Source organism: Danio rerio, chromosome 9 (assembly GCF_052040795.2).
Source record: "Danio rerio strain M-AB ecotype USA chromosome 9, GRCz13ab, whole genome shotgun sequence".
In the NCBI taxonomy this organism is placed as follows: Eukaryota; Metazoa; Chordata; class Actinopteri; order Cypriniformes; family Danionidae; genus Danio; species Danio rerio.
The window spans coordinates 4,464,366-4,492,354 of NC_141029.1; the positions used below are offsets into that span (position 1 = coordinate 4,464,366).

Sequence of the window (27,989 nt, forward strand, 5' to 3'; positions counted from 1 at the left end):
AGACTGGGTTGGACCCCCTTTTGCTTTCCGAACTACCTTAATCCTTCATGGCATAGATTCAACAAGGTACTGGAAATATTCCTCAGAGATTTTGCTCCATATTGACATAATAGCATTGCACAGTTGCCACAGATTTGTCGGCTACGATCCCCCAACTTATTGTCATGTTTAAGAAACCAGTCTGAGATGATTCACGCTTTGTGACATGAGCGTTATCCTGCTGGAAGTAGACATCAGATGTTGGGTACACTGTGGTCATAATGGGATGGACATGTTAAGCAACAATACTCAGGTATAGGCTGTGGCATTGATACGATGCTCAATTATAAAAAAAAAATAGAATAAATAATGTGCGAATGCCTCCTAGTTCCGCGCATGTGGTGAACATTTTTGCTGTGAAAACTGATCGCACGACATCAATTTTATGCACTCCCAAATATATTTTGACATCACATAGATAAAATTTCGGGCGCATATGCAACCAAAACGGTCGCAATTTCGAGCCATGTCTCATATCCACAGCTATAAATGTACCGAAAGCAAAGTGTTCCCAAACGCCAGACCCGCTGTTGGTTATAAGAGGATTATTTTAACATTACTAGCCATTACGCCAGCTAGTGCAGCTATTGCCTGACTTAAGTAGTGTTTGGATGTGGGCTGGAAAGGCAGCATGTTGCCTGTGATGTCATTTGGGATGCCTCGTTGAGCGTTGTTGCAGTAAAAACATTATATTTCGTACACTTATTCTCTTTTATTTTTGTTGATATTAGTCTGAATCGTTCGGTTTGTAATGCGCACCAAACTGAAAAGTCTTGTACCGGACGGTTCAATTTAAATACGCGTATCGTTACACCCTTAATATATACAGTTGAAGTCAGAATTATTAGTCCCCCTGAATTATTAGAAAATTTAAAAAAAAATTTAATTGCTTTTATTTTAGCTGAAATAAAACAAATAAGACTTTCCCCAGAAGAAAATATATTATCAGACATACTGTGAAAATTTCTTTGCTCTGTTAAAAATCATTTGGAAAATATTTTAAAAGGAAGAAAATTTTTTTTGAAGGGGGCTAATATTATATAATATATATATATATATATATATATATATATATATATATATATATATATATATATATATTCACAGATGGGTTGCGGCTGGAAGGGCATCCGCTGCGTAAAAAACTTGCTGGATAAGTTGGCGGTTCATTCCGCTGTGGTGACCCCGGATTAATAAAGGGACTAAGCCGACAAGAAAATGAATGAATATATATATATATATATATATATATATATATATATATATATATATATATATATATATATATATATATATATATATATATATATACACACAATTGAAGTCAGAATTATTAGCCCCTTTTAAATTTTGTTTTCTTTTTTAAATATTTCCCAAATGATTTTTAACAGAGCAAAGAAATTTTCACAGTATGTCTGATAATATATTTTCTTCTGGGGAAAGTCTTATTTGTTTTATTACGGATAGAATAAAAGCAGGTATTAATTTTTTAAAAAACATTTTTGAGACAAAATTATTAGCCCCTTTAAGCTAATTTTTTTATCGATAATCTATAGAGCAAAGCATCATCATACAATAACTTGCCTAATTACCCTAACCTGCCTAGTTCACCTTATTAACCTAGTTAAGCCTTTAAATGTCACTTTAAGCTGTATAGAAATGTCTTGAAAAATATCAAGTAAAATATTATTTACTGTCATCATGGCAACGATAAAATAAATCAGTTATTAGAAAGAAGTTTCTAAAACTATTATGCTTATAAATGTGCTGAAACAATCTTCCCTCCATTAAACAGAAATTGGGGAAAAAAATAAACAAGGGGCGCTAATAATTCAGGGAGCTAATAATTCTGACTTCAACTATATATATATATATATATATATATATATATATATATATATATATATATATATATATATATATATATATATATATATATATATATATATATAAACATGTTTAGTCTCCACTTTGCATTCTGTCATTCATGAGATATTCTCATTAGCAAGAAGAGCGAGTCATCCACTTCCATTATAGATGTAGCAAAATCACACTAAAAGCATAACCCAGCCCTGTTGGATTTCCAGTCGGGAGCAGTGCTTGCATCATCAGTGTAAAGCAGTTCAGGCTGCTGGGTTGGTGAAGAGGGGAAATCAATGTTATTGAGTCAGCGTGCTGCAACCCCCCTTCTGGCTATGATTCATGCCCTGGGCTTCCTGTGCTGGCACATGATGTAGTGTTTGTGATACGCTCTTTTGATTCTTGTCTGTGTATTTCAAGAGAAATAGTTTGCCTTAAAAAGAGTAGGGTATTCTGTCATAGTGTACTAAACGTCATGGAACTCTAAACCAATATATCTGTCTGTCTTCTGTGGAACACATCATTTGTTTTAATAAATGTACGTTTAAAAAATGTTTATGGTTTTGGAACAGCAAGTTTATAGTAGCTATTAAGTGCTAAATTAGATTTAAAATGTAAAATTTAAGATTTAAAATAATAAAACATGCGTTTCATCATTACATCTTTGCTAGACAATTGACATAAATGCCTGATGCTTACAGCAGTTTCCTGAACTGTGGCATGTACAAAATATACACGATATTCTTATGACCAAATCGTTCTATAATTAATAATTATGCAAATTGGGTTTTCATTTGGACAAGACATTATTATATAAGGGCATCTATTACTCGTTAGCCCTTTTATTCTCTTTAGCCTTTAAAATAAAAAAGAGAAAATATTGTGTTCATGCAATCTATTGTGCAGAGAAGATTGTAATTATATTTCACATTTTCTTTGTCATAATATAAAACAGAAATAATTCATAAAATGGGTTTTTAAAAGTCTACTCCCCCATCGAGAGTTAATCAAATAAAATTATTCAAATGTGCTACTTAAAAGCAAGAAATAAAAATTATGTTTTTAATTATGTTATCATTTCAACCCCTTGCACAAATTAAGCTCCCTGATTTTCCACAGACAGCCATTTTCTGGAGAACATTTAAAGTCCAAACATTCCGTGTGAATATAACTGTAATAAAATGAAGCTCCAAGAGTACTTTTGTCCATCTAAAAATAGTAAAATCAATTTTCTTCACCAATTTCCTCATCAGGTCAGTGTATGCATTTATCATGGACAATATTGTGTGTTACACTACTGACTGTATTGGTAAAACGTCAAATTGTAAATGCACACCCTTGGAACAACATGATAAGTATGAGTGAAATAATCCTTTAAAATCAAATATTTTATTTTTTTATTGCAACATCTAAGCAAAATAGCTTATCGAATAAGAAAAAAAAAGGCCAGAAATTTATTCTGTCAATGGGAAATTGGTAGGATCATTAATGTTTGCTGTTAGTTCTGCTGTGTCAGTTATAGACTGTATAGGCCTTGTGCCATTAAACGTGCCTTCAGAAGAGAGAGTCATAGCAAGAGGAAGGGAAAGTTAGTTGGATAAAATCAATCTCAATCAACCAACCAATCAATCAATCAATCAATCAATCAATCAATCAATCAATCAATCAATCAATCAATCAATCAATCAATCAATCAATCAATCAACCAATCAGTCAATCAATCAATCAATCAATCAGTCAGTCAGTCAGTCAGTCAACTCACTAACTCGCTCAACTGACTAAACAATCAACTAATCAGTCCAAACCAGCAAGCTAACCTACTAACCAACCAGCCAGCCAACCAATTAATCAACCAACCAACAAATTAACCAACTAACCACCCACCCAATTAACCAACCAACCACCCACCCAGCCAACTAATTAACCAACCAACCAACAAATTAACCAACTAACCACCCACCCAATTAACCAGCCAGACATCCAATTAACCAACCAACCAATTAACGAGCTAGCCAACCGATTAACTAACCAACCAACCAAGCACCCAGCTAGCCAGCCTGCCTACCAACCAATCAATTAACCAACTAACCAACCAACCAGCCAGTCAACCAATTAACCAAACAACCAATTAACCAGCCAGCCAACTGATTAACCAACCAACCAACCAACCAATTAACAAATCAGCCATCCAGCCATCCAGTTAACCAACCAGTCAGCCAACAAACCAACCAACCAACTAGACAACCAAACAATTAACCAGCCAGCCAACCAATTAATCAACCAACCATCCAGTTAACCAACCAGCCAGCCAATTTACCAGCCAGCCAGCCAATCAGTTAACCAACCAGCCAGCCAACCAACCAACTAGACAACAGACCAATTAATCAGCCAGCCAAACAATTAACCAACCAACCATCCAGTTAACCAACCAGCCAACCAATTTACCCACCAGTCAGCCAACCAGTTAACCAACCAGCCCACCAACCAACCAAGTAACCAGCCAGTCAACTAATTAACCGACCAACCAATCAACCAGCCAGCCAACCAACTAATTAACCAACCAACCAACCAACCAATTAACCAACCAGCCAACAAACTAACCAACTAGCAAAACCAATTTACCAACCAGCTAGCCAACCAACAAACCAGTCAGCCAAACAGCCAGCCAACCATTAAACCAACCAGCTAACCTGCCAACCAACCAACCAACCAACCAACCAACCAGCCAATTAATGTGTTAAACTTAATTTAAATAGCCATGATGAAAATGTTTCTTGTCAATTAAATTGTGGTCATGCTGTACAATTTAATGTACTACAATTAGGTCCACAATTAGTGAGGAATGAATTATTACAAGCTCTATGGTTAAATAAAATGTGTGAGCAAAACAAAGTTGTAGCGCTTGTCATCTAAACATTTTTGTTTTTCACTTGTGTAGGGTCCTTTAAATAAACCTTTTGACCATCTTTAAGTTTTCTCTTTCCTCGCCAGTAACAGCATGAGTTACAAAATCTTAACTTCCATCAAATGCTTTTGAGATAAACAAAACAAACGATACTTCGGTCTGTGCAAGCATTTGATGAACGTGCGGGCTCTTTGTTTTTCTTGGGTTCTGCGTGGGATGAAGGGTCAAAGCAGCATTGCATGTTTATGTCCAGCTATTGAATTACTCAACACAAAATCAACAGCGTGGCTTTGGCAATAATTTGCCCCATTGCAACAGTAAACCATTCAAATTTACAGCTGTTGTTTTTGACTGCTTTCCAACTCAGATCTCAGTGTTGCAGGAAACGACAAAAGCTTATACGTGACATTATGTAGTTCCTAATCGCACAACATTTGTGCTGTCATTCTATCTTCTTTATTGAGGCATATGGAAATCTCTGTGTTACCGGTTACTGAAGCACTGGCGGGGTTATTTTTATCCACCAACCTCTGTGTGCTACTTCAAAATCAGGAGCCAGAAATAGAGGCTGCGCTGTTTCCGCTTAACCTCATGAGAACAGTCCTCCAGGAACTCTTTAAAAGCTGTCCAAACACTGTTAATGTGTTCTAATGCGATATTTGATGCAAGAGATTTTGAGTGATTTTTATGGAAATGCAAAAAACGAAGTGGTTTAAAAGGAACTTTGTGGTCTGAAGAGCACATTCTCTCTATTGATGTGTCTCACTCTCATTATCTAAGGGTTAAATGACTCATTTAAAGTGTGTCAGACAGGAATACTCACCAAAAACTGGCCCTTAAAGGGGAAAAAGTTCACAATTGACCAAACTGAACATTTGAAGTAATTTATTGATTTTAGAATACTTTTGAAAAGTGATTATGGACATGGAACGAGAAGTTTCATTAAAAATTAGGGTGTCAGAGGGGTCTTAAAAAGTCTTCAAAAACAAGAAGCCTTAAATAGTCATATAATACAGTTACAGAAACATTTTACACAATTTTAAACTGTTGTTAGATTTTCTTTGTCCATGTAGCTACTCAATAGGACCAACACCCATCCAATTGCCAACAATCCATCTCAATAATCATTACCAAAATCAAAGTTATATTTTATAACTATATTTATAAATGTGGTTTAAGTATCTTCCTTACAATAAAAGTTCTCCTTATATTTATAGACTATTGTAACCAGTGCTTAATTTCTGAATTGCGATGTCCTGGAACACATCAGTGTAACGGTGTCATGACTGTGTATGACCACTAGATGCCACTGTAGTTCGCCTGCAACTCCCTGCGAACTACAGTGGCCCAAGAACTACAAGTCCATACATACCACGCGCATTACACCTGGTTCACTTACACTGATTGGCCATCACAGCTGTTCCTGTTCCTGTTGATTTCCTGGACTATTTATACAACTATTCCACCTGTTTGTCACTGTGTCGTTTGTCTTTCTTGTCTCCGTGAGTAAGTCTTGAATATCGAGTTTGTGTTTCCTGAGCCCTGTTCTTGATTTATGTTGTAGTTTCTTGTTTTGTTGTTTATTTGTTACTTTGCGCTTTGGACACCTTGTTTTTCTGTTTGCTGCACTATTGTAAATAAATCTGCACTTGGATCCTCACCTTTTGTTCCCGTTTTTACGCTCTAACGTGACAAACGGATCCGGCATGTTAACTGAGGATGTAGAGGTGCTACGCATGAAAGTGGAGGAGGCAGGGGTGTTTAGCGTAGACGAAAGTAAAGAGCGGGGGGGAGTGAGGTGATGGCAGAGAGGGTCTGGGACGAAAGTGAAGAGCGGAGGGATTTGTCGTGGATGAAAGTGAAGAGGGTTGGGGAGTCACAGAAGAAAATGAAAATGCACAGCAGACGACAGAGGAGGGCGGTTGAGAAGGGGGATCAGAAAAATGAGGTGCCAGATTAAATTTTAGAGGTGCCGCATACGGAGTGTTCCGGCACAAGTTAAGCCCTGATTGTAACCGAGTTGAGGGATCAAATGCAGTGTATTAACTCAGAGTCAGGCAGGCAATGGTCAAAGCAGGAACAAATGGTATCAGAATGGTCATCCAAAAGTGTAGTCTTGGTTACAGGCAAAGAGGTCAAAACAGGTGGCAAAAGAACATAAACAATGAACAAGGCAAGGGTCGATTACATGGCAAGACTAGAGAAATGCTCCGTAAAGGTACAGGAGAACTCAGCAACATGTGTGAGAATGTGAAGTATATATATAGTCCTAGTCATTAGTTCTTGTGAGTTACCACTGCATGTGTGCAATCATGGGTGATCTGGAACTGGTGTGTGTGTGAGGTGCCTTAAGGGAAATGTGGTGCAGTTCAGTTGCAGAATCGTAGTTCGGGTGACAGTTAATGTTCTCCAGTGGTCTATCAGGGCTAGATTGCTGGCTAAGAAATTATTCATTTAAGGTTCTTACTCTAGGATAACAATTAACTGTCACTGATGGCTACCCCATTTTTGTACCCCTAGAACAAAGCTTTACCAAAGACTATAGAATACACAAGACATGTCACTTTAATCTTTTTGAATGGGGAAAAGTGTAACGGTCAATATGGTGAATACAGCCCCACCTACAAGTACAGGAGCCAATCATCGATGGCTATATGGCAAATAAAGCCCACCTTCTAGTGCAGGAGCCAATCATTGATCGCTGTAGACTGACGCTACTCTGGGGGAGGGGCTCGGACCACACGTGAATTTCTGCAGATTTTGTGTGATTTGGATGTTTAGAAAGGAAACTGAAGACACAGTTGCAGTTTAATTTTATTGGTGATTCCTAATATGAAATTTAATCATAAGTTTGACAAGCAGTTTTAGAGAATCTAATGTTTTCGCATTCAAATAGAATGCCCGAGCAAACTGCCAGAGAGTGGTTTCAAAGAAGGTCACAGAGTGAAATGACTTGCCCTAAAGGAACTTTGGCTGTACCCATCAGTGACAGCCTTATCTTATAAGTCCTATGTTGCACTGGTATATTTTATATAGTATCTAAAAACACATTGTATGCTTTAAAATTATATATATTTTTTAATTTATTCTAAAAAAAAAAGTATTTTATTTAGACATTAATTCCAACAATTAGATTATTAAGTGAAGATTATGTACCATACATCAACAAAACGTTTATTTAGCATTCAGATAATGTATAAATAATGGATAAAAAACAAAAAAAAACTGACCTTTTTGACTGGTTTTGTGGTTCAGGGTAAAATTGATACCAAAAAATATTCAGTTTTCTACCTTGTAAAACCGTTTAGTAGTCTAGACTAAATAATCATTAGTCTAGACTACTAAATCATAGTAGTAATAATAATAATAGTTAGCTTTCCTCTTCTTTTTGTTACAATTACTTAGTATTGAAGACTAATGATTCCATATAATGTGTTGTGTTCTGGTCTGCTCCTCTAAACCTCTTCTTCTCCATCTGTTTCAGTGAGGACGTTTGTAAGAGAGGCTTCACTGTGATTATTGATATGCGTGGCTCTAAATGGGAGCTAATAAAGCCATTGCTGAAGACGCTACAGGAAGCATTTCCAGCTGAGATCTGCGTCGCTCTCATCATCAAACCAGACAACTTCTGGCAGAAGCAGAAGACTAACTTTGGTAGCGCCAAGTTCACCTTTGAGGTAAAAGTTTCACCATCTGTCTCTGTGTCTGTGTGTGTTCAGTTATCTAAGGGGTCGGCAGCCTTATCAACCAAATGAGCCATTTTGGTCATTCTCCCTCCAAATAAAATTTGCCCAGAGCTCCAAAACATATTTGACATTTATATGACTATTACACAAATTATTGTTTGCAGGTATAAGGATGTGCCTGCCATACGTTTTTTTGTAAGCACCCCTATACAGGATAGTGCCATTACAGTTTTTATTTACCAGTGTAATTTTCTCTTTTACCTGTGAACTTTTGTTTTGTTTTTATTTGAATATAAATGAATGAAATGTAAAGCAATATTTACCAAAATATCATTTATGTTGCATTTCTGAAATGTGAGAACTATAATAAAGAAAATAGCTGTGGTTAAAATAGTGGTCCCCATTATTTCTGAAAAAATGTAGCATGCATAAGCTTACACTGACGTATGTTAAACAATGTAAGTCTGTTTGAGTCTTTCCAGCATTCCCGACAAGCTTCTTCGTGGAGACGTGTAATGCTTACGTTAGTTTTCAAAAGTAAAAGCGGCAAATCTGTGATTTCAATAATGGCGAAGCAACAGCGTTAAGCATGTAAACAGCTGTTTGTGGGGGTCATAGTATTACATTTGAGAAATAATAATCAAAGACACAAACAACAGCTGTTCATTTCGGCCCAATCCCAATTCTATTTTTTACCTTTTCCCTTAGCCAGTGCTTAATTTCAGAATTGTGAGGTCCCGAAACAGATCAGGCTAATGGATACCAGAGGATGTTGAGGTGTCGCGCAAAAAAGTTGAGAGCTGGGTGGGGGTGGGGTTGTTGCGGATGAAAGTAAAGGGGGGTAGGGGTGGTGGATGGCGGGGCATTGGATGGCAGAGGGGTGTCGCGGACGTAAGTGAAGAGGGTTATGGAGTCGCGTAAGAAAGTGAAAGTGAACAGCGGATGGGGGATTGAGGGATCGGTAAAATGAGGTGCTGGATCAGTTTTCAGAGGTGCCAGATCCGGCTTATTCTAGCACAAATTAAGCCCTGCCCTTGGCCCTGAAAACAAAGTGTGAAGGGAAAGGCTTAATTTTGCTACCAAGAAATGAGACAGCACTAAAACACCTGCACACTTCATCATATGTCATCACAATCTCTTACTTCATATGAGAGCAGACGATGGCCACAGCTGTACTTATTTTTTGGTATTTATCTTCAGGAAGTCAATGATATCATGTGGCAATAAGTGCACTGTGTATTTACACCGTGGCCATATTCATCTATGTAAACATACCAAAACAGCATTAACGTTATAGCAGACACTATAAAAGCTCATTCCCAGGCACTAGAATTTTCTGACATGGTATTCGAGTGTCAGATGTAAAAGGATGTTGTGGGACTGCTATACAAGAGTTGTATTATGGATTATAGAGACCAAAATTGAGTGTTTTATTATCATTATTTTAAGCATGTTGGTAAAACACGAACACCGTAATGAATGTATTAAGACACATGTTTGTTTTAAAAACCTGCCATGCTGCTGTTGTATATGGTGTACTGTGGGAATTTGTCTTACCCCTTGGTTTTGAGTGTGGTCCTGAAAAATTTCAAGGGCTATCTAGCCCATATGCCTTCAAGCTTAAAAAGAATGGGAAAAAGAGGGAAGGGCTAAGGGGTAGAATTGGCACTGGACCTTATAATTAAAATGAAAAACACAGTCATGGCTTGTTGATATGAGCGCAAAAATTCCAATCAATATCTGATATTAATGGCCCATTGGTCTAATTTCAGGAAATATACAACAAGTATTATGGCTTTAGCCATAATAAAAGTTCTCCGTCTCATATGTTACATAGAATGCCAAGATAAGTGTTATTCCCTTTGAAATATTGTTTAATGTGAAACAAAAAATTACGATTACAACATTTACAGGCTATGTGCAGTAGGTGACAGCTTAGTATGGCCATTACCGCCGTGTCATGTGCCGCCGCCGCTGTAAAGTAGTAAGAACGTATTTTTTAGGTTTAGCATCATCAGATTAGCTTCACCCAAAGAAGGGGTTCGAAAAAAATGAATATCTAAACAAATCATATAGGAGTCGTTAGGATAAATAAATAAAAATAAATGCATATTATAAGACAATGAAAGTATTTTTTGACCTTGCGTTCATATCAGCCTGTTGTTAGACACCCCTCAACCAAAATGTGACCTTTTATAATGCATAACAAGTGCTCTCCAAAGCCATGGGTTGCCATCCTCTGAGTTAGCCGAACAATCATCAGACTTCATAGTAAAATTTAAACATGGGCTTTATTCTTGGGCTAACCATCATCTTTTTCCCACTGACAGACTAGCATGGTATCAGTGGAGGGCTTGACCAAACTAGTGGACCCATCCCAGCTAACGGATGACTTTGAAGGTTCTCTGGAATACAATCATGAGGAATGGCTTGAACTCCGGGTGGCTCTGGAGGAGTTCCTGGCCAGCGCCGTTCACCTCCTCTCTCGCCTGGAAGATCTACAGGAGACTCTGGCTAAGAAGGAGTTCCCGGTGGATGTGGAAGGCTCTCGTAGACTCATCGATGAGCACACACAGCTGAAGAAGAAGGTGATGAAGGCTCCGGTGGAAGAGCTGGACCACGAAGGCCAGAGACTCTTGCAGTGCATCCGCTCCAGCGACGGCTTCTCAGGGAGGAACTGCATTTCTGGAAGTGCCGACTTCCAGAGCGTGGTTCCGAAGATCGCCAGTCTGCTGGATAAACTCCACAGCACCCGACAGCACCTGCACCAGATGTGGCACCTACGAAAACTGAAGCTGGATCAGTGCTTTCAGCTCCGACTGTTTGAACAGGACGCAGAGAAGGTGAGTGAGCTCAACAACAATAATGGTAGACTCTCAAAGATCAATGCTGACATAGATCCCATATGTGATCGGTGTAGGCAGGGTCCTGCTACTCTGTTGCACATGTACTAAATTAGTTTTTTTTAGACCTTTTCTGAGGCATTTGGGGTGGTAGCAGAACCATCACCATTTTTTGCAATTTCTTGGACCCCCATTGAATTGGGTAGGCTAAGTATTTCGTAGTGTATGTGTGTGAATGAATGTGTATGGATGTTTACCAGTGATGGGTTGCGGCTGGAAGGGCATCCGCTGCATGAAGCATATGCTGGATACGTTGGTGGTTCATTCCGCTGTGGTGACCCCAGATTAATAAAGGGACTAAGCCGAAAAGAAAATGAATGAATGAATGAATGAATGTCTGGAATTCATATCTTATGAGCACACTGGCTTTCAGTGCTGAGAATAGGAGGTTCGGAATCCTGCCCTCCCTCATTGTTGTTAGATTAGCGGTCCCCAACCTTTTTATTACTGCAGACCGGTCAATGCTTCCCAAATTTATTTTAGTTGTGGGGAGGGGGAGTGGGGGGGGGGGGGGGGGTGGGTGTTAGGTGGTTTACCTATTTTTTTTAGAGAATGACAGGCTGACAAATCATTGCTGCAACTCTGATACAAGTTTTATCAGGACGCACCTCCATTGGAAATAACAAACTTATGCAAACTCTAGAAAAGATGCAATATGGTCGCCGTTATTTGCGATCTCCAGCAGTTGATCTTCTTGCACAGACAGTGGATTCACCTGATTTGCTGACAAATGGGTTGCGGATCAATTCCTTGGCAGTTTGCGAGTCCTTCACCAGGCCTTTTCCCCTTAGCAAAGAAACTTTCCAAAGACTTCTGTTTCTTACACATTTTGCTGCTTATGGGTTAAATTTGGGTGCTCAAGTGACCGAGATGTAACTGAGAGAATATGGTCATTTTTCAAAATAAAAGATTGTTCAGACTCAGATAATAAATAAAAACAGAAATAATAATGATTTCTTGTGCGGCTCGGTACCAATTGATCCACGGACCGCTACCGGTCCGCAGCCCGGTGGTGGAGGACCAATGGGTTAGATGACTTGATTAACTTTTTTCAGTAACAGTGAAACTAGTTTAAAACTATACTTAAGACATTATTCAAAAGTGTGAATATTTTATGTTCATTTGGTAAAACAGTTTGTGTTCTGTCCTGGTTTTTGCAGTGGAAACACGATGGTGCCGTGGAAGATTCTTGTTGATTCACAGATTCGATTTCAAATGTTATTTTTATTTTACAAGTATCAGATTCTTTCAGTATCAGAAGTTTTCAATTTTTGATTCCTAACCCTAGTACCAGGCTTATAAACTGTGTTTGTTAGCAGTGCATTTTCTTTAAAAACACTATTGGTTGGAATTAAGAAAGGGTTTAGGTCAGTGCTTCGCTAGTTTCAGTTTCCAGTTTCCTTTTATTTTTGTCATTCAAAACACCACAGTAGATTGTAGATCCCAGTAGATTGTACTACAGAATGAAATTATGTTACATCAAACCTAGCAAGAACATAAAAAAAATATTAGAAAACACTATAAAAAACTAACACATTGAATAAGCTTTAGTGATTTCATAAATATATAGAACCATAGTTACATATATAGAAAATAAACCTGTTTAAAATCACAGAAAGGAGTAGATAAGTACTGAAATACTTATTTGTCATAATAGTTATAATTTTTACAATTTGTGCTAATTTACCAGTTTATGCATTTATAACGGGCGAGGTGGTGGCGCAGCAAGAAGGTCGCTGGTTCAAGCCTCGGCTGGGTCAGTTGGCATTTCTGTGCGCAGTTTGCATGTTCTCCCCGTGTTCGTGTGGGTTTCCTCCGGGTGCTTCGGTTTCCCCCACAAGTCCAAAGACATGCGGTACAGGTGAATTGGGTAGGCTAAATTGTCCGTAGTGTATGTGTGTGAATGAGTGTGAATGGATGTTTCCCAGTGATATGTTGCGGCTGGAAGGGCATCCGCTGTGTAAAAATGTGCTGGATAAGTTGGCAGTTCATTCCGCTGTGGCAACCTCAGATAAATAAAATTAAATAAATATATGGATCTATATGACAAGCTCCGCCTTCTATGGTATGTGTATTTAAACAGCATACTGTATATAGTATCCCTACTACAAAAAGTACTCTAAGTAACATATTTCAGATTCACAAAACTTAAAAAAGCAGCCTCTAGTCATTTGAAACGTGCAACAAAATGCACCCAGCGCAACGTATTTTACGCTAATGCAAAAATGTAGGCTGAGACCCCTATTTCCAATGAGCCTGGGTTACAATATCATGGCTGTTTAAAAGTATGACCTCATACTAACTCCATCCCCACTTTATGATAGGGGTGAGCATGAGATAAATGTTCAGACATGACGTGGAGGCCCGTCTGAAGCTAAGTATGCATAAGTGCTTTGTTCTGATAATTTCATTTCGTTCAGACCGCAGACGTTTATTTTTAGAAGCTGTTCACGCAACCTTTCTCTCATCGCGAGCGTACAGGATTGAAAATCATTTGTCTGTCAATGTGCCAGGCCTCCTAATGTCTAAAGGCCAGGATGGAGCAGTCATTCTGCTAATTAATACCTCTGTCCAACTTCTCCTAGAAGCAGCCCAGACACATTCGATTTAAAACAACCGCTTAATGTAATAGGAACGCAGTCAACTAGATTATCAATTTAGCTGCCTCTTTGCTCTTATCTTGATTACACCGTGGGCGCAATTAATTTGAAGTTCTAATTAAATATTTATTTTAGACAGCTATTTGGTTTTGAAGGATACTTTGTTTATAATGCAGAAGCAGATGATGGAGATAATGGCTGTGAATCATGGACAGAATTTGTAATTGTATTTTGTATTTCCATGTTTTATTAGGCTTCATTTGTCATTTGTCATGTACACATCAAGGCATGTTTATCAGTGAATGAATGTAGTAAACATTTCTTTATACATTTGATGTGTAAAACATGTACATTTATTCATTCTCCTTCAGCGTATTCTCTTATTGATCAGGGGTCGCCACAGTGGAATAAACCGCCAGCTATTCCAGCATATGCTTTACGCAGCAGATGGTCTTCCAGCTGCAACCCAGTGTTGGGAAACACCCTTATACACCCATTCACACACACAGACTCATACACTACGGCCAATTTAGTTTATTCAATTCCTCTATGGCGCATGTGTTTGGACCTACACAATCTCACGGCAATTCGTAACTTTTTTGATTTAGTGGCTAATTCGTATGAATTCGTACGATCTAATTCGTACCATTTAGTACGATTTGCTCCTCCCCCAATGACGGTTGGGTTTAGGGGTGGGGTTACTACGCCTCCTTTTTAAAATCGTACAATTTCGTACAAATTAGCCACTAAACTGGCAAAACGTAAAATACTTAGATCAGGCTGGTTTGGACTGTGGGGGAAACCGGAGCACCCTAAGAAAAACCCACGCCAACATGGGGAGAACATGCAAACTCCACACAGGAACACCATCTGGCCCAGCCGAGACTTAAACCAGAGACCTTCATGCCGTGAGGCAACAGTGCCAACGTATTGCCCTATATAATCAGTTTAAATCAATTTAAGTAATATTATTCACTAATTAGCAAATGTTTATAGGATTTATTCATAATTTCTGAGTTTTTAGTGATATATAATATAAAGGTAATAGTCTGCCTGTTAATAATTAGGGGATAGGTTCAAGTTCTGTCATTATTTATATATATATATATATATATATATATATATATATATATATATATATATATATATATATATATATATATATATATAATATTACTATTATATTTGATAGCTGATAGCCGTGATATATTTAAGTAATATCAGCACCCGTACAGCCTCTTTACCCTTTGTGTATTACTCCACCCACATACAGCCAGCAAAAAGCAGACACTACAGATCTAAACTTTAAAAGATGCTTGCTCAGCTGTTTAACTGTCAGCTTATGATTTGAATCCAACGTGGAAGAAAGTAGTTCCTCATACAAAAGGGTTTTTGGGACTTTCCGTGTTTGATTTTGCCGTCAAACTGTTGTATAAACGCAATATCACACGATATGGCTGTATATACATCATAGGATATGGCAATATACAGCCATATCGCACTGCTACTCGTGTGATATTGCTCATATGTATATATATATATATATATATATATATATATATATATATATATATATATATATATATATATATATATATAATATATATATATATAAATATATATATATATATATATATATAATATATATATATATATATATATAAATATATATATATATATATATATATATATATATATATATATATATATATATATATATATATATATATATATATATATACATACAGTTAAAGCCCACCTGAATAATTATTGTATATTGTATAATAATTATTATTAAATTAGTTAATTTTTGTACCCAATTTTTGTTTAACGGAGAGAACATTTTTTCAACACATTTTTAATCATAATAGTTTTAATAACTCATCTCTAATAAGTGATTTATTTTATCTTTGCCATGATGACAGTAAATAATATTTGACTAGATATTTTTCAAGACACTTCTATACAGCTTAAAGTGACATTTAAAGGCTTAACTAGGTTAATTAGGTTAACTATGCAGGTTGGGGTAATCAGGCAAGTTATTGTACAACGATGGTTTGTTCTGTAGACTATCGAAAGAAATATTAGCTTAAAGGGGCTCATAATTTTGACCTTAAAATGTATATCAAAAAATTAAAAACTTATTTAAAATTTTTATTCTAGCCAAAATAAAACCAATAAGACTTTCTCCAGAAGAAAAAAATATTATCAGACATACTGTGAAAATTTCCTTTCTCTTTTAAACATAATTTGGGAAATATTAAAAAAAAATGAAAAGCAGGGCTAATAATTCTTACTTCAACTGTAACTCGTGTTACTTGTAATTCATTACCCTCAACACTGCATGTATATAAGGCAAACTCTGGCATTGGCAAGAAGGCAATAATAGAGCAGAATGTGTATGTTCAAGATAGTTGTAAATCCTTTAAAAGCTCCAACAACTGATATCAGTGTTTCAGCGCAGTGTTTTATCAACAAATGCATTTGTCTTAATTACAAGTGTTGCCACGGCAACACCGCAAATGGGTTCCTTATCATCTGCTGGAACAGAATGCTTCAGATGTTTACATTTGTCATTCTGTTATCTGTTGTGTGTCTGTAATTCATTAGTCGTGTGTTTAATTAATAGTGTATGATGGTGATAACGAACCTTCAGTGATGTGTAAGCGATGTGTAAAGACACAGGAATGGATGGTGGATTATTTTTGAAAAGGTCTTTTCTTCCTGGTCTCTCTGCAGATGTTTGACTGGATCAGTCACAATAAGGAATTGTTTCTTCAGAGCCACACGGAGATCGGTGTGAGCTACCAGCATGCTGTGGAGCTACAGACGCAACACAACCACTTTGCCATGAACTCAATGGTATGTCAGTCTGTGATGATAGTTTTTTTTTATTTATTTATTTTTTTTTTTTTTTGGTGATTTCACATTCTTACTTGATGTTGTCCACACAATAAAGTACATAAGGGATTAGTTCACTGAGAAATCTAAAATTGTGTTATTAAAGGGGTAAGTTCACCCAAAAATCATTTACTCACTCTTTACTTCCAAATCTTTTTTTCTTCTTCTGTTGAACACAAAATAAGACATGGGAAAGAATGCTGGAAATACAGTAAACATATTAGTTTTAATAACTCATTTCTAATAACTGATTTATTTTATTTTTGCCATGATGACAGTAAATAATATTTGACTAGATATTCTTTAAGACAATTCTATACAGCTTAAAGTGACATTTAAAGGCTTAACTAGGTTAACTAGGCATGTTAGGATAATAAGGAAAGTTATTGTATAATGATGGTTTGTTCTGTAAAATATATAAAAAATAGCTTAAAGGGGCAAAAATTTGATCTTAAAGTAGTGTTTAAAAAAATAAAAACGGCTTTTATTCTAGCCAAAATAAAACAAATCAGACTTTCTCCAGAAGAAAAAAACATATCAGACAAACTGTGAATATTTCCTTGCTCTGTTAAACATCATTTGGAAAATATTTAAAAAAGAAAAAAAAAAAATTAAAAGGGGGGCTAATAATTCTGACTTCAACTGTGTGTAAGCATCGACTTCCGTTGTATTTGGTTTTCTTACTTTGGAAGTCAGTGCTTACAGGTTTTCAGCTTTCTTCAAAATATCTTGTTCTGTGTTCAACAAAAAAAAAATAAAATAAAATAAAATAAAAAATAAAAAAACTCAGAAAAATTTGGGGTGGTTAAATGTTAATTTTTGCATCCCTTAAAAGAAAAGATTCCCAAACTAGAGCCTGCAGGCCAAAGTTGGTCTGTTGTAACCTTTGTGACACTTTGTTATTAATATGATCAGTTAAGTATCTTAAAATGTAATTTAAGCCTTATTAAACATTTATGTTTCCTTCAAGCTATTTTGCTGCATACTTAAAAAGTTTGTTTACAGCAAACGTCCTACCAGAACAAAATCAAACAAAATCAGAAAATCTAATAAACAATAATAAAAACTTTACAAATAAATATTGTTATGTTTAATTTAATAATAGGCATAAGCTGTTGGGTACTGACAAAGTTACTGACATTAGGAATTTATGTTTTGTTAGTGTTGCTAATGCTGTTTGATGGAACCAATATCATGTTTTTTATTAATATTATTCATAATAATTTGTGTTTTTTCACACTTTATATGTATAATTAATAGGCTTAAGGATTTTTTTGTGCAAATTCTGTACTGTAAAATGGTCTTAAATATTATTTTGTTTAAAATTAAAAAAAAAAAGTCTTAAATAGAACCTTTAGAAGCCTGTAGACACCCTGCTTTCACTTGTGTGTGAACGAGTGTGGAAAGCGATATCTGAAAAAACACTAGCTACATTTTCATCCACCTATTTTTATGCACATTTTGCATATGCGCATAAAAACCAGTTGATGGAAACGCCATAATGTGCATACTCTGCAAAAAATACTTTTCTTACTTAGATTTTTTGTCTTGTTTTTTAGTCCAAATTATCTACAAATTCTTAAATCAAGAAGCATTTTCTAGACAAGCAAAACATAATGTCTTGTTTTAAGAAATAATACGCCAAAATAAAGTGAGTTTTTCCTTAAATCAAGCAATATAACCTGCCAATGGGGTAAGCAAAATAATCTTGTTTTCGATTTGTGATAAGATTATTTTGCTTACCCCATTGGCAGATTATTTAGCTTATTTAAGGAAAAACTCACTGTATTTTGGCGTATTATTTCTTAAAACAAGACAATATGTTTAGCTTGTCCAGAAAATGCTTCTAGATTTGAGAACTTTTAGATATTTGGACTAGAAACAAGACAAAAAATCTAAGTAAGAAAAGCATTTTTTTGCAGTGTAAATTTTGAAAATGCGCATAAAAAACAACTAAGTAGGATAAATGTTTTATTCGATAAGAGAAGATGCGCATAAACTGCGATGGAAACTTTTACCGCACAAATTCCAGTATGCGTATTAAAAAAGGTCACTGCATGTCAGGATTGCCCTCTGAGGCGCAAGTCAGTCATTAAATAAAGAAAAGATTTACGCAGCTTCTCATTCTGCAGCAAATTCTGATTTTACTGTTGATATTTGGCGCCAGTTTGTCAGGAAGTGACAATTTTGTTCGCTTAGACTCGTCGGATGGAAACGCTGCTTTATTCGCTCATCTTTTATGCGATAATCCCGTTTTACGCATAAAGTTAATTAGCATTTTTGGATGGAAACATAGCTACTGACAAACGCTCCTCTATCTGAAAGGCATTTCTCCTCTACCCTTATTTATTACAAATAAACCAGTGTGGGTGAATAATCTGTGTTTTTATGAATAGAGTTTCTTTTGAATTCTTGTGTCCTTATCATAGCTAGTGAAAGTGAAATAATAATGCAAATAAACAACCCAATTCTATCCAGGCAGTCAAGCACATTCACATCAAGTGCATCTGAAACCAAGCTGTAGTATAGTGGCGTATGCAGAATGAAACTCGATCCAATAACTCTAAACTTTCCATGAAATATGTCATCGATCTAAAACATCTGATTGCAGCAAAATATATTATCTTTGGTCACTGGTTTCCTTGTTACAGTGTAGCTGTTTACTTAACTAATTAGTAATAGTAATTAATTACAAAAATTTATTACAAGGCTGCCTGGAATACTTGATTCTGATTGGTCAGTCACAACATTCCAAAGTATGTTATTCTAGGATAACAACCACTGAATCTAATGGCTCGTTTCCACTGACTGGTACAATACGGTACGGTTCGGGTTGGTACTTGTCACCTTTATCAGGCTTGCGTTTTCACTAGCAAGGGTAGCCTTTTGGTGGGAGTGGTGTATGACAAAGTTTCAGTCGACGTCATGCTCGCTTGAGAAATTGTCTACAAAAAAGCTGCACAGGTCGCTCACATATCATATGAAAAGCATTTCTTACAAAACAGACGCTTCACACACATAAATACTTGTGTATAAATGTTTATTACTAACTTTTCTATGAACATGAGTTGATTATAACTGTAGATTAATGACAGTGCGAAATAGCCTACTGTAACGTTTGTAATTATATAAAATAAATAAATAAATGAACATATATGAACACATACAGACCCTTACAGTCCCCGATACGTTACCAACTACAGAAAAAGTACACACAGCAGACATTTCGTCCTTAATTAGGTTCAAAACAACACAAAGTATAGCCTACAGTCAGTGAAAACCTCTTATCTGTGTCTGTAATCTTCAGCAGCACATGTCATGCAGCCTCTGTTAGAGAGTCATTCCATCATTCCCAGTTCATATTAGTACAAAAGGTGATGATAAAAATGAAAACAAGGCAGTTTGTTCACGTTTGCTGAAGAAATAACGTGCTGCTTGGCTTCCCCTTTTTTCCGCACTCCATTATCGCGTTTGTCCTTTCTGAATGTGTCATTCTCGCGTTTGTAAGCTTCTCACAGGGTCGGGTTTCCAAAGCTTGTCAATAATCATTGACGTTATTATTATCAGCTCAAGTAGTTTGTTATTTCAGATATAGACGCGCGGCGAGCGCAAGTAATCTCTCGCTGTGCATTTCAAACATGGCGGGTCTTTTGTTTACATTCTGGCTTGTTGCGTAAGCGAATGACGTATCTCAGTAAACCAAAAGCGTTCAGCTGCGCCTCTAGCTCTGCCTTTTGGTACCCTTGCTTGTGTTTGAGTCCCTTTTGAAAGGGTGCCGAAAAAGTGGTACGGTACGAATTGGTTTGGTATGCCTTATGACAGTGGAAACGGCCAAAAAAGCGTACCAAACCGAACCGTACCGTACCACTCAGTGGAAATGGGCCATAATAACACAGGCTCATCAGGGAACTTCAAATAATCTCGACCTTCAGTAAATACGTTCACATTCATATTTATATGCTTGACTGTCACGGCACAGGTTTTGACTGTTTGGCACCATCCTGTGACTGAATAATGAATAGGTTAGTTTATGCTCCATTCAGCCGTTTTTGTATTAAAGACTTAATAAACTATTAGAGCTCAGAATAATGTTTTTGTTACTAGTATTTTTTACTAGTAGCAATGTAATAAGTGGCATAAAGTACATCCAGGCGTATTATGAGCATGCCAAAATGTGTAAATGGCTCCTACTTTCACCTACAACACCTGCCATGCTCTTTGATCTCCCGTTTCCCAGAATGCCTATGTGAACATAAACCGCATCATGTCGGTGGCGTCGCGGCTGTCGGAGGCGGGCCACTACGCCGCTCAGCAGATCAAACAGATCAGCACTCAGCTGGATCAGGAGTGGAAGAGCTTCGCGGCTGCTCTCGATGAACGCAGCACCATCCTTGCCATGTCTGCCGTCTTCCATCAGAAATCTGAACAGGTATAAAATTCCTAATTACTTCATCTGTGTAGGTCTCACAGAATGCAAAAACTAATAAAAGTTCCATACAATGCCCTGATTCAAGATGTTAAATTGATCTATGATGTAAACATTATTGAGTATATCTGGGGTAAGATGAAGAAGGAGGCATTGAAGATGAATCCAAAGAATCTTGATGAACTCTGGAAGCCCATTCCAGATGACTTTATTAATAAGTTAGTTGAGTCATTGCAGAGATGTATGGATGCAGTCCTCCAAGCTCATGGGAGTCACACAATAGCAATTATTTTTTCACTGCACTTTACATTCTATACTGAACATTGATTCTATTAAGTGACAAGACTTTTGTCTAAGCAAAGTCAGACCTTACTGTCCTAATTAAATAATTAAACATAATCAAATCAAGGCATGATCATATTTTATTTTGGTAAAATAAGCATAATCAAATAAACCATACTGTCACATAACCAGCGATCGCTCCCCAGAGATCGCTGGTTCTCACATGAACACTAGGACTACACTTCCGCCTTCTTCTGGACTACATAGGCATACATGCACTTCTCCCAGACACTCACGCCTGCTCACTCATCCAACTTGATTACATTCGCACACCTGAGGACTTTCAGAGACTGATTAGTAACCCTACATAAACCACTCATTCACTCACCCAGGTTGCCGAGTCTTGTTAGCTGTTTCAGTTACTTTACAACGCGTTTCTCCCTGTCTTGTATCTTCGTGGTAGACCCTAGCCTTGTTTACCTTTGTTCTCCTGTTTAGCCGCCTGCCTTTTGACCTGTTGCCTGTTATACAGACTACGATTCTGGACTGCCTGAATATACCCGTTTGCACCAGTTTGATCATTGCTTGAATAAACCTGGATCTTACCTCCAGTTGTCTCTGTCACTCGCCCCCATCGTTACAGATACCAAATGATCAACTAGAAGTATTGTTATTATTTGTTGTTCCTAAATCTTGGATAGGCGACAAGACTTTTGTCAGATAGTGTAGTGTGATGTACTGCGATAAAATAAACATGTGCAAAATAATTATATTTTATTTGTCAAAAAGTATTTTAATAAATCGGTATACAGAGGTTTATTTTAGCTGGAAGGATTGACTGAGATATCTTTAACCCACCAAAGTAACCTTTTTTTTACACCCGAGTTGTGTTGTGGATGAAATTTTGGATAAATTACAATTTTATTTGACAAAAGAGATCAACAGAGATGTATTAAGAGTTGTATTTTGAAGCTTTAACACTGGAGCTACCAGAATTCTATGACTACTAGAATTACCATAGCAGTCATTCTGACCGTTCATATAAGATGTTTTATTGTCACGTCATTGTCACGGTTTGTTGACAGGACGGAGACAAAAAAGGTGTAGGATCCAATTGCATTTAACGATGATATCATGCAGTAACAGAAAAACCAAGATAGTACGTTTACATTCAAATGCAGTACCTACTGAGTAGTAGGCGGTTTCGGACGCAGCCGTAGTCTTTAGGAACTATAGTTCGCTCTCAGAGTTCACTAGCGAACTACAATGCCCTCTGGTGGTTACAGACAATCATGACAGTCATATTTAAATTCAAAGCTTCTATAAAATAATAAAATTAAGCTTTAAATGTCTGTCATCATATTTAATTAAGTCATCACCCTAAGAAAACTATATTTTGCTAATACAGCCTATACATGTATAATTAGCCTACTAGACCACAGGTGAATGTCCGTGCCTCACTTTTATTTTCACTTGGCAGGGAAGAAGGCTATTTCAAGGCGCCGAATATGCTATTCTGAAAGACATATGTCAATTAAAGTTATGTTTTTGTCATCAGAAAGTTATGTTTTTATGCAGGAAGTTGCAAGGCAACAGAGGCACGCCACAAGTCACCAGACGCTGAAATGCATACAGCCATTTTGACTGCTATAGTAGTTCTTGGTAGAAATAATCAGAACTTTTGTGTGTGTAGTCTTTTTAATAAAGCAATGATGTTATTTTAACAGCTGCAACAGTTAAAAACTGTCAAAATGACTGCCTCTTTAGTTCTAGTGTTAAGATATATGAAAACACAGACAGGAATTAATTTCAGACTTGCATACGATTCATTTAAGATCATCAGTATGAGCGGAGTGATATGACACAGTGCATAATCATGCATTAAATTCGCCTCATTACAAATATAAACGTGTGCCTGTTGCCTCATTACAAACATACAAGGCAAACGTCACAATATAATGTTAAACTAATGAAATATTAAGTTAAATAGACCACATGCTTCTTCTTTTAATTACAGATTTTTATTCTGCAGCACCTTGAAATAATAATTGCAGTGATTTAATCATTTCTAATTGTGCATGCTTCTGTCTGTGCAGTTTTTGTCTGGTGTGGAAACATGGTGTAAGATGTGCAGTGAAGGCGGCTTGCCATCAGAGATGCAGGATCTGGAATCGGCCATTCATCACCATCAGACGCTCTATGAACAAGTCACGCAAGCATACACTGAGGTGAGAACACGACTCTAGCCTTTTATTATTGTTCTGGGACAATAATCAGTGTTTTCTGACCAGAGTGGATGACAGGTCTCTGTGCCTATGTTACATAATTAATATTGTTTAAACACTAACAATTTAGTGAACCGGCCCTAATTAATCTGAAGACACAACAGGAAGACAATGCAGCAATGTTATTGTACTACTTTAGTTTATCTTCCTCCACCCTTTTTATCTGCCCTATGTATGGCTGAATAATTATCTCACAGTGCTGTTAAAAGATCTGCCATTAGAGAAAGTGTTCTGTTATACAGTATATCTTCTTTAAAACTTGTCAAAATTCAACGTCATTGTTGTTTAGAATTGAGGTTGGTTTTCACACAATCAGATCTTTGGGTCTCAGTATCTCAGTTTCCGCCATGTATAACTATTGTGAATATAATTTACATTTAACGAGCAATGCTGGATCAGTCATTTGCTTAGAAAAGTTCAGGGTTAGTTGTGTTATGCCTAGTTCAGACTGCGTGATTTTTGCCCTGATTTTGGGTCGCTGACAGGTTTTGAGAAATCGCAGACAAATGCCTGAAATCGCAGGCAAATCGCTGCTCGTGCACGTGAGTGACAATCACACAGTATGAACGATCAAAGATGCGATCTGAGAGAATCGCTGCTGAGTCGCCGATGCCTGTGAGATATTTGGCGTGCTGAATATCTGGAGCTGTCGGCGATTCAAATCATGCCGTGTGAAATGAGTTTTGACTGAAAATAACATCATCGATCGCCTACAGCCAATGAGAGAGCGGCATTCACTTGTGTGTGCGTGTGCGTATACCTGCTACAGGCCAGCGGGAGGCTGGGGGAGAAGTTAAAAGCGCTCTTTTTCAGTTTATTTGGACACTTGAAATGGAGGAAAAACTAGTGGAGGTTTGACAGGACTCAGGAGCAAACGTGTCTGTTTGACGTTTCATACAGAAAGAAATTAGTTTATTATCAAAGTTGAGGAGAAATGGCTAATTCCCTTTAAACGCAGGTGAGCAAACATGTACATGTTCTACCCCATTAAAGGCTTCTTTCTCATTAGGTAGTTAATAACAAAAGATATACTACGTGTTTTTGGCTGTGAGACGTAGTTTGGACGAAGTTCGGCGATTCTTCTTATAGTAAAGTCATGCAATGTGAAAGTCCCTGTCGCGATCCATCTTGCAGTGTAAACAAAGCAGCGACAAAACGCTAGCTCAGATAGTCATGCAGTGTGAAAACATCTGTGACACGAATACTTTAAAAATCATGCAGTCTAAACTTGGCATTAATCTGTCAGGATATGTAGAAGCTGAGCATTTGAAATGTATATAAAAACAAAGAGGAAACATGGGAGTTTATCTTTATTTGGCTGTGGATAGAAAAGTCTGGATTTGTTTGTGGAAAAATAATTTAACTATAATTAAGGAGTTACATTTAATTGTTATATTTCTTTTTTTTGTCAAATAGTTATACATAGTGAAAGTTGACAATTCCAGGGCAAAGGGTATTTATTTTATTAAATTGTAATAAATCCTATTAAACTTTTTAATCAATAATAATATGTAAAATTAAATGGGTGGTCTACCACGATATCATATTTTAGACTTTAGTTCATCTGTAATGTAGCTGTGTGAACATAAACAACATCTCTGAATGTAAAATGCTCAAAGTTCAATGCAAAAGGAGATCTTGGCCTTTACAGAGTTAGCTTAGCAAAGCCTACATTGAACGAACTTTGGGGACTACAAAAAAATACATCCGGGCCAGTGAGATCGCAAACATAATTTAACCATGAACACACACTGTGCATCTAAGGGCCGTGGCTAGAGGCACTGTATTGTGATTGCAGAGAAAGCTAAAATGGCATCCAAACACTGCTGTTTTCACTTCTGTTTTTGTATTTGGGCTTTCAAAGGACCCAACACAAAGAGAAAAGTGCTTACAGTTCAATATTAATTAGGTTTCAGAGAATTATAAAATATATAGCAAGCATTTGACAAAGGACAGCTTGCAGAATGTCTCTCAGGTCAGTGCTGGATTCGGTTAAAATCTCCTCAAAGGAGCAGCTCCATCAAGCTGAAGCTGTGGACTCAGAGCCACAACCTGTAAGTGTGACATGCAAAAGGACATGACAAAGGACATGACAAAGGGAGTAAGTGGGGGTTTTCGTTCAGTCAGTCAGTTCGTCGGTCTGTCACTCAGTCGACATTGGCCTCTAGTGGACTAGCACTCGCGAGATAAATTTGAGACCTGAAAAAGCATACAAAGCGACCTCTAATGGATTTGCGAAACAAAAACTGCAACAACAAAAAAAAAGTAGCTCCTGGGATGTATTTCGCACCAGAAATGTATAAAGGGGTACGTATTAACAATGAGCCTGAGTTGCATTTAACAGAGGAACGCTTAGCTTTGCCTAGTGAACCTACTAATCTAGTTAATTTCTTTGCACTTTAAACTGAATACAAGAATCTTTGAAAATACCTAGTAAACTATTAAATGCTGTCATCTTTTTCATCTCTCTGCAGGTGAGTCAGGACGGTAAGGCTTTGCTGGACGTTCTTCAGCGGCCGTTGAGTCCTGGGAACGCAGAGTCACTGACTGCGACAGCGAACTACTCTAAAGCCGTGCACTGTATACTGGACGTGGTCCACGAGGTCCTGCATCATCAGAGACGTCTGGAGAACATCTGGCAGCACCGTAAAGTCCGTCTGCATCAGAGACTGCAGCTCTGTGTCTTCCAGCAGGACGTCCAACAGGTATATTAATCTTCACACACTGTGTGTTTTCACTCTCTCAGGCTATCCTTACATCCAATCACCTACTGCACCTTTAATGATACCCAACCAAAGTCATGTAAACAAACAGACGAAATGCACACAAAGTTTGTCTGAAAACATTATTGTGTAAAAAAAAGCCCCTCGGTGTTCCTATTGTTCCAAACTCTGCATCTTTGCCGCAATGCAATATAATAACAACAAAAATACATTATTCACAACTTACCAAGAGATTTCACTCATTTATTTATTTTTTTTGTACAATATATTTATTACTTTTTTCAATTTGCATATCACAACAGATTACACAATTACAGAACAATAATCATGAAGGCACAGCAAACTTTTTACCCCCCATTCTCCCTCCCAACAACCCATTCCCTTAAAAATAAATAAATAAAATTAAATAAATAAAATAATAATAAATAAACAAATAAATAAATATAATAAAAAAGGGGAAGAGAAAAAAAAGAAAAAAAAGGGAATATGTTTAAATCAGGTAGTCTGTTTAGACCATGATACTTCCCATATTCTTAAGCTTGTTCTTGTTGTAGTAGACCGTCAGCATTTACATTGTACTTTAGAAAGTTATTAAAAGGTCTCCGGATATCTTCAAACACATTTTGTTTCTTTTTGACAATGTACGTGATCTTTTCCATTGACATATGCGATGCCATTTCTTTAATCCACTTTCCTATTCTTGGTTCATTTATATTTTTCCAATTAAGAGCAATAATACGTTTACCTTGTAAAATACACATGTTTATGAATCTGACCTCTTTGCTTTGTAAAAAAGGGCTGACAGGAAGTTAGGATCTAATGGTAATTTTTTTAATAAAATTTGGTCAATTATTTCAATAACATCTTGCCAAAAGGGTTTCACTTTCATACGTTCCCAAGTACAGTGATAAAGTGTTCCTCTTACCTCATTGCACTTTATACAGGTATCTGGAATATTATCATTAAACTTGTGCAATATAGCAGGAGTTACTGTATGTATGTTCGCATTAACCATTTGTACTGTACGAGTTTCAGGCTACTATTGATTGTTTGTATCTGAGCTTTCCTAAATGCCTCATTCCAGTCTTCTAGAGATATTTCATCTACTATATCTTCTTTCCATAACTTTAGTTTAGATTGCTCATTTTATCATGAAACCATTCCGCTACATTCTTGCAAGGGTATACTGGTTTCAAATCTTACTATTATATTTTCCCATGTCTGACATGTGCTGTAATTCATCCATAATAGTGAAGCGCAGAAAGCTGAATGATCAAAATTGTCAACAGTTCGTCAATTCAGAGTTGTCAAATAATCTTTAGTGGTCTTTTTTTGGGTTGGCTTTATAGATGTTTTTTTATATTCTTTTGAGTATTCTC

The 27,989-nt window shown here is 36.8% G+C and overlaps 1 protein-coding gene across 9 annotated transcripts in view; it reads left to right on the plus strand.

The window, feature by feature from the left end:
- kalrna (kalirin RhoGEF kinase a) overlaps positions 1-27,989 on the plus strand; it is a 273,541-nt gene that overhangs the window by 96,344 nt on the left and 149,208 nt on the right. For all 9 annotated transcript variants that reach the window (XR_015499039.1, XR_015499040.1, XR_015499041.1 and 6 more), the window contains exons 4-9: positions 8,289-8,481; positions 10,821-11,333; positions 16,733-16,855; positions 21,132-21,323; positions 23,699-23,830; positions 26,362-26,592. Coding sequence is in view for 6 of the 9 variants with exons in the window: in XM_087267317.1 (XP_087123443.1) it covers positions 8,289-8,481; positions 10,821-11,333; positions 16,733-16,855; positions 21,132-21,323; positions 23,699-23,830; positions 26,362-26,592 (1,384 nt within the window). In the remaining 3 variants the exon portion in view is untranslated. The remainder of the gene's footprint in view (positions 1-8,288; positions 8,482-10,820; positions 11,334-16,732; positions 16,856-21,131; positions 21,324-23,698; positions 23,831-26,361; positions 26,593-27,989) is intronic.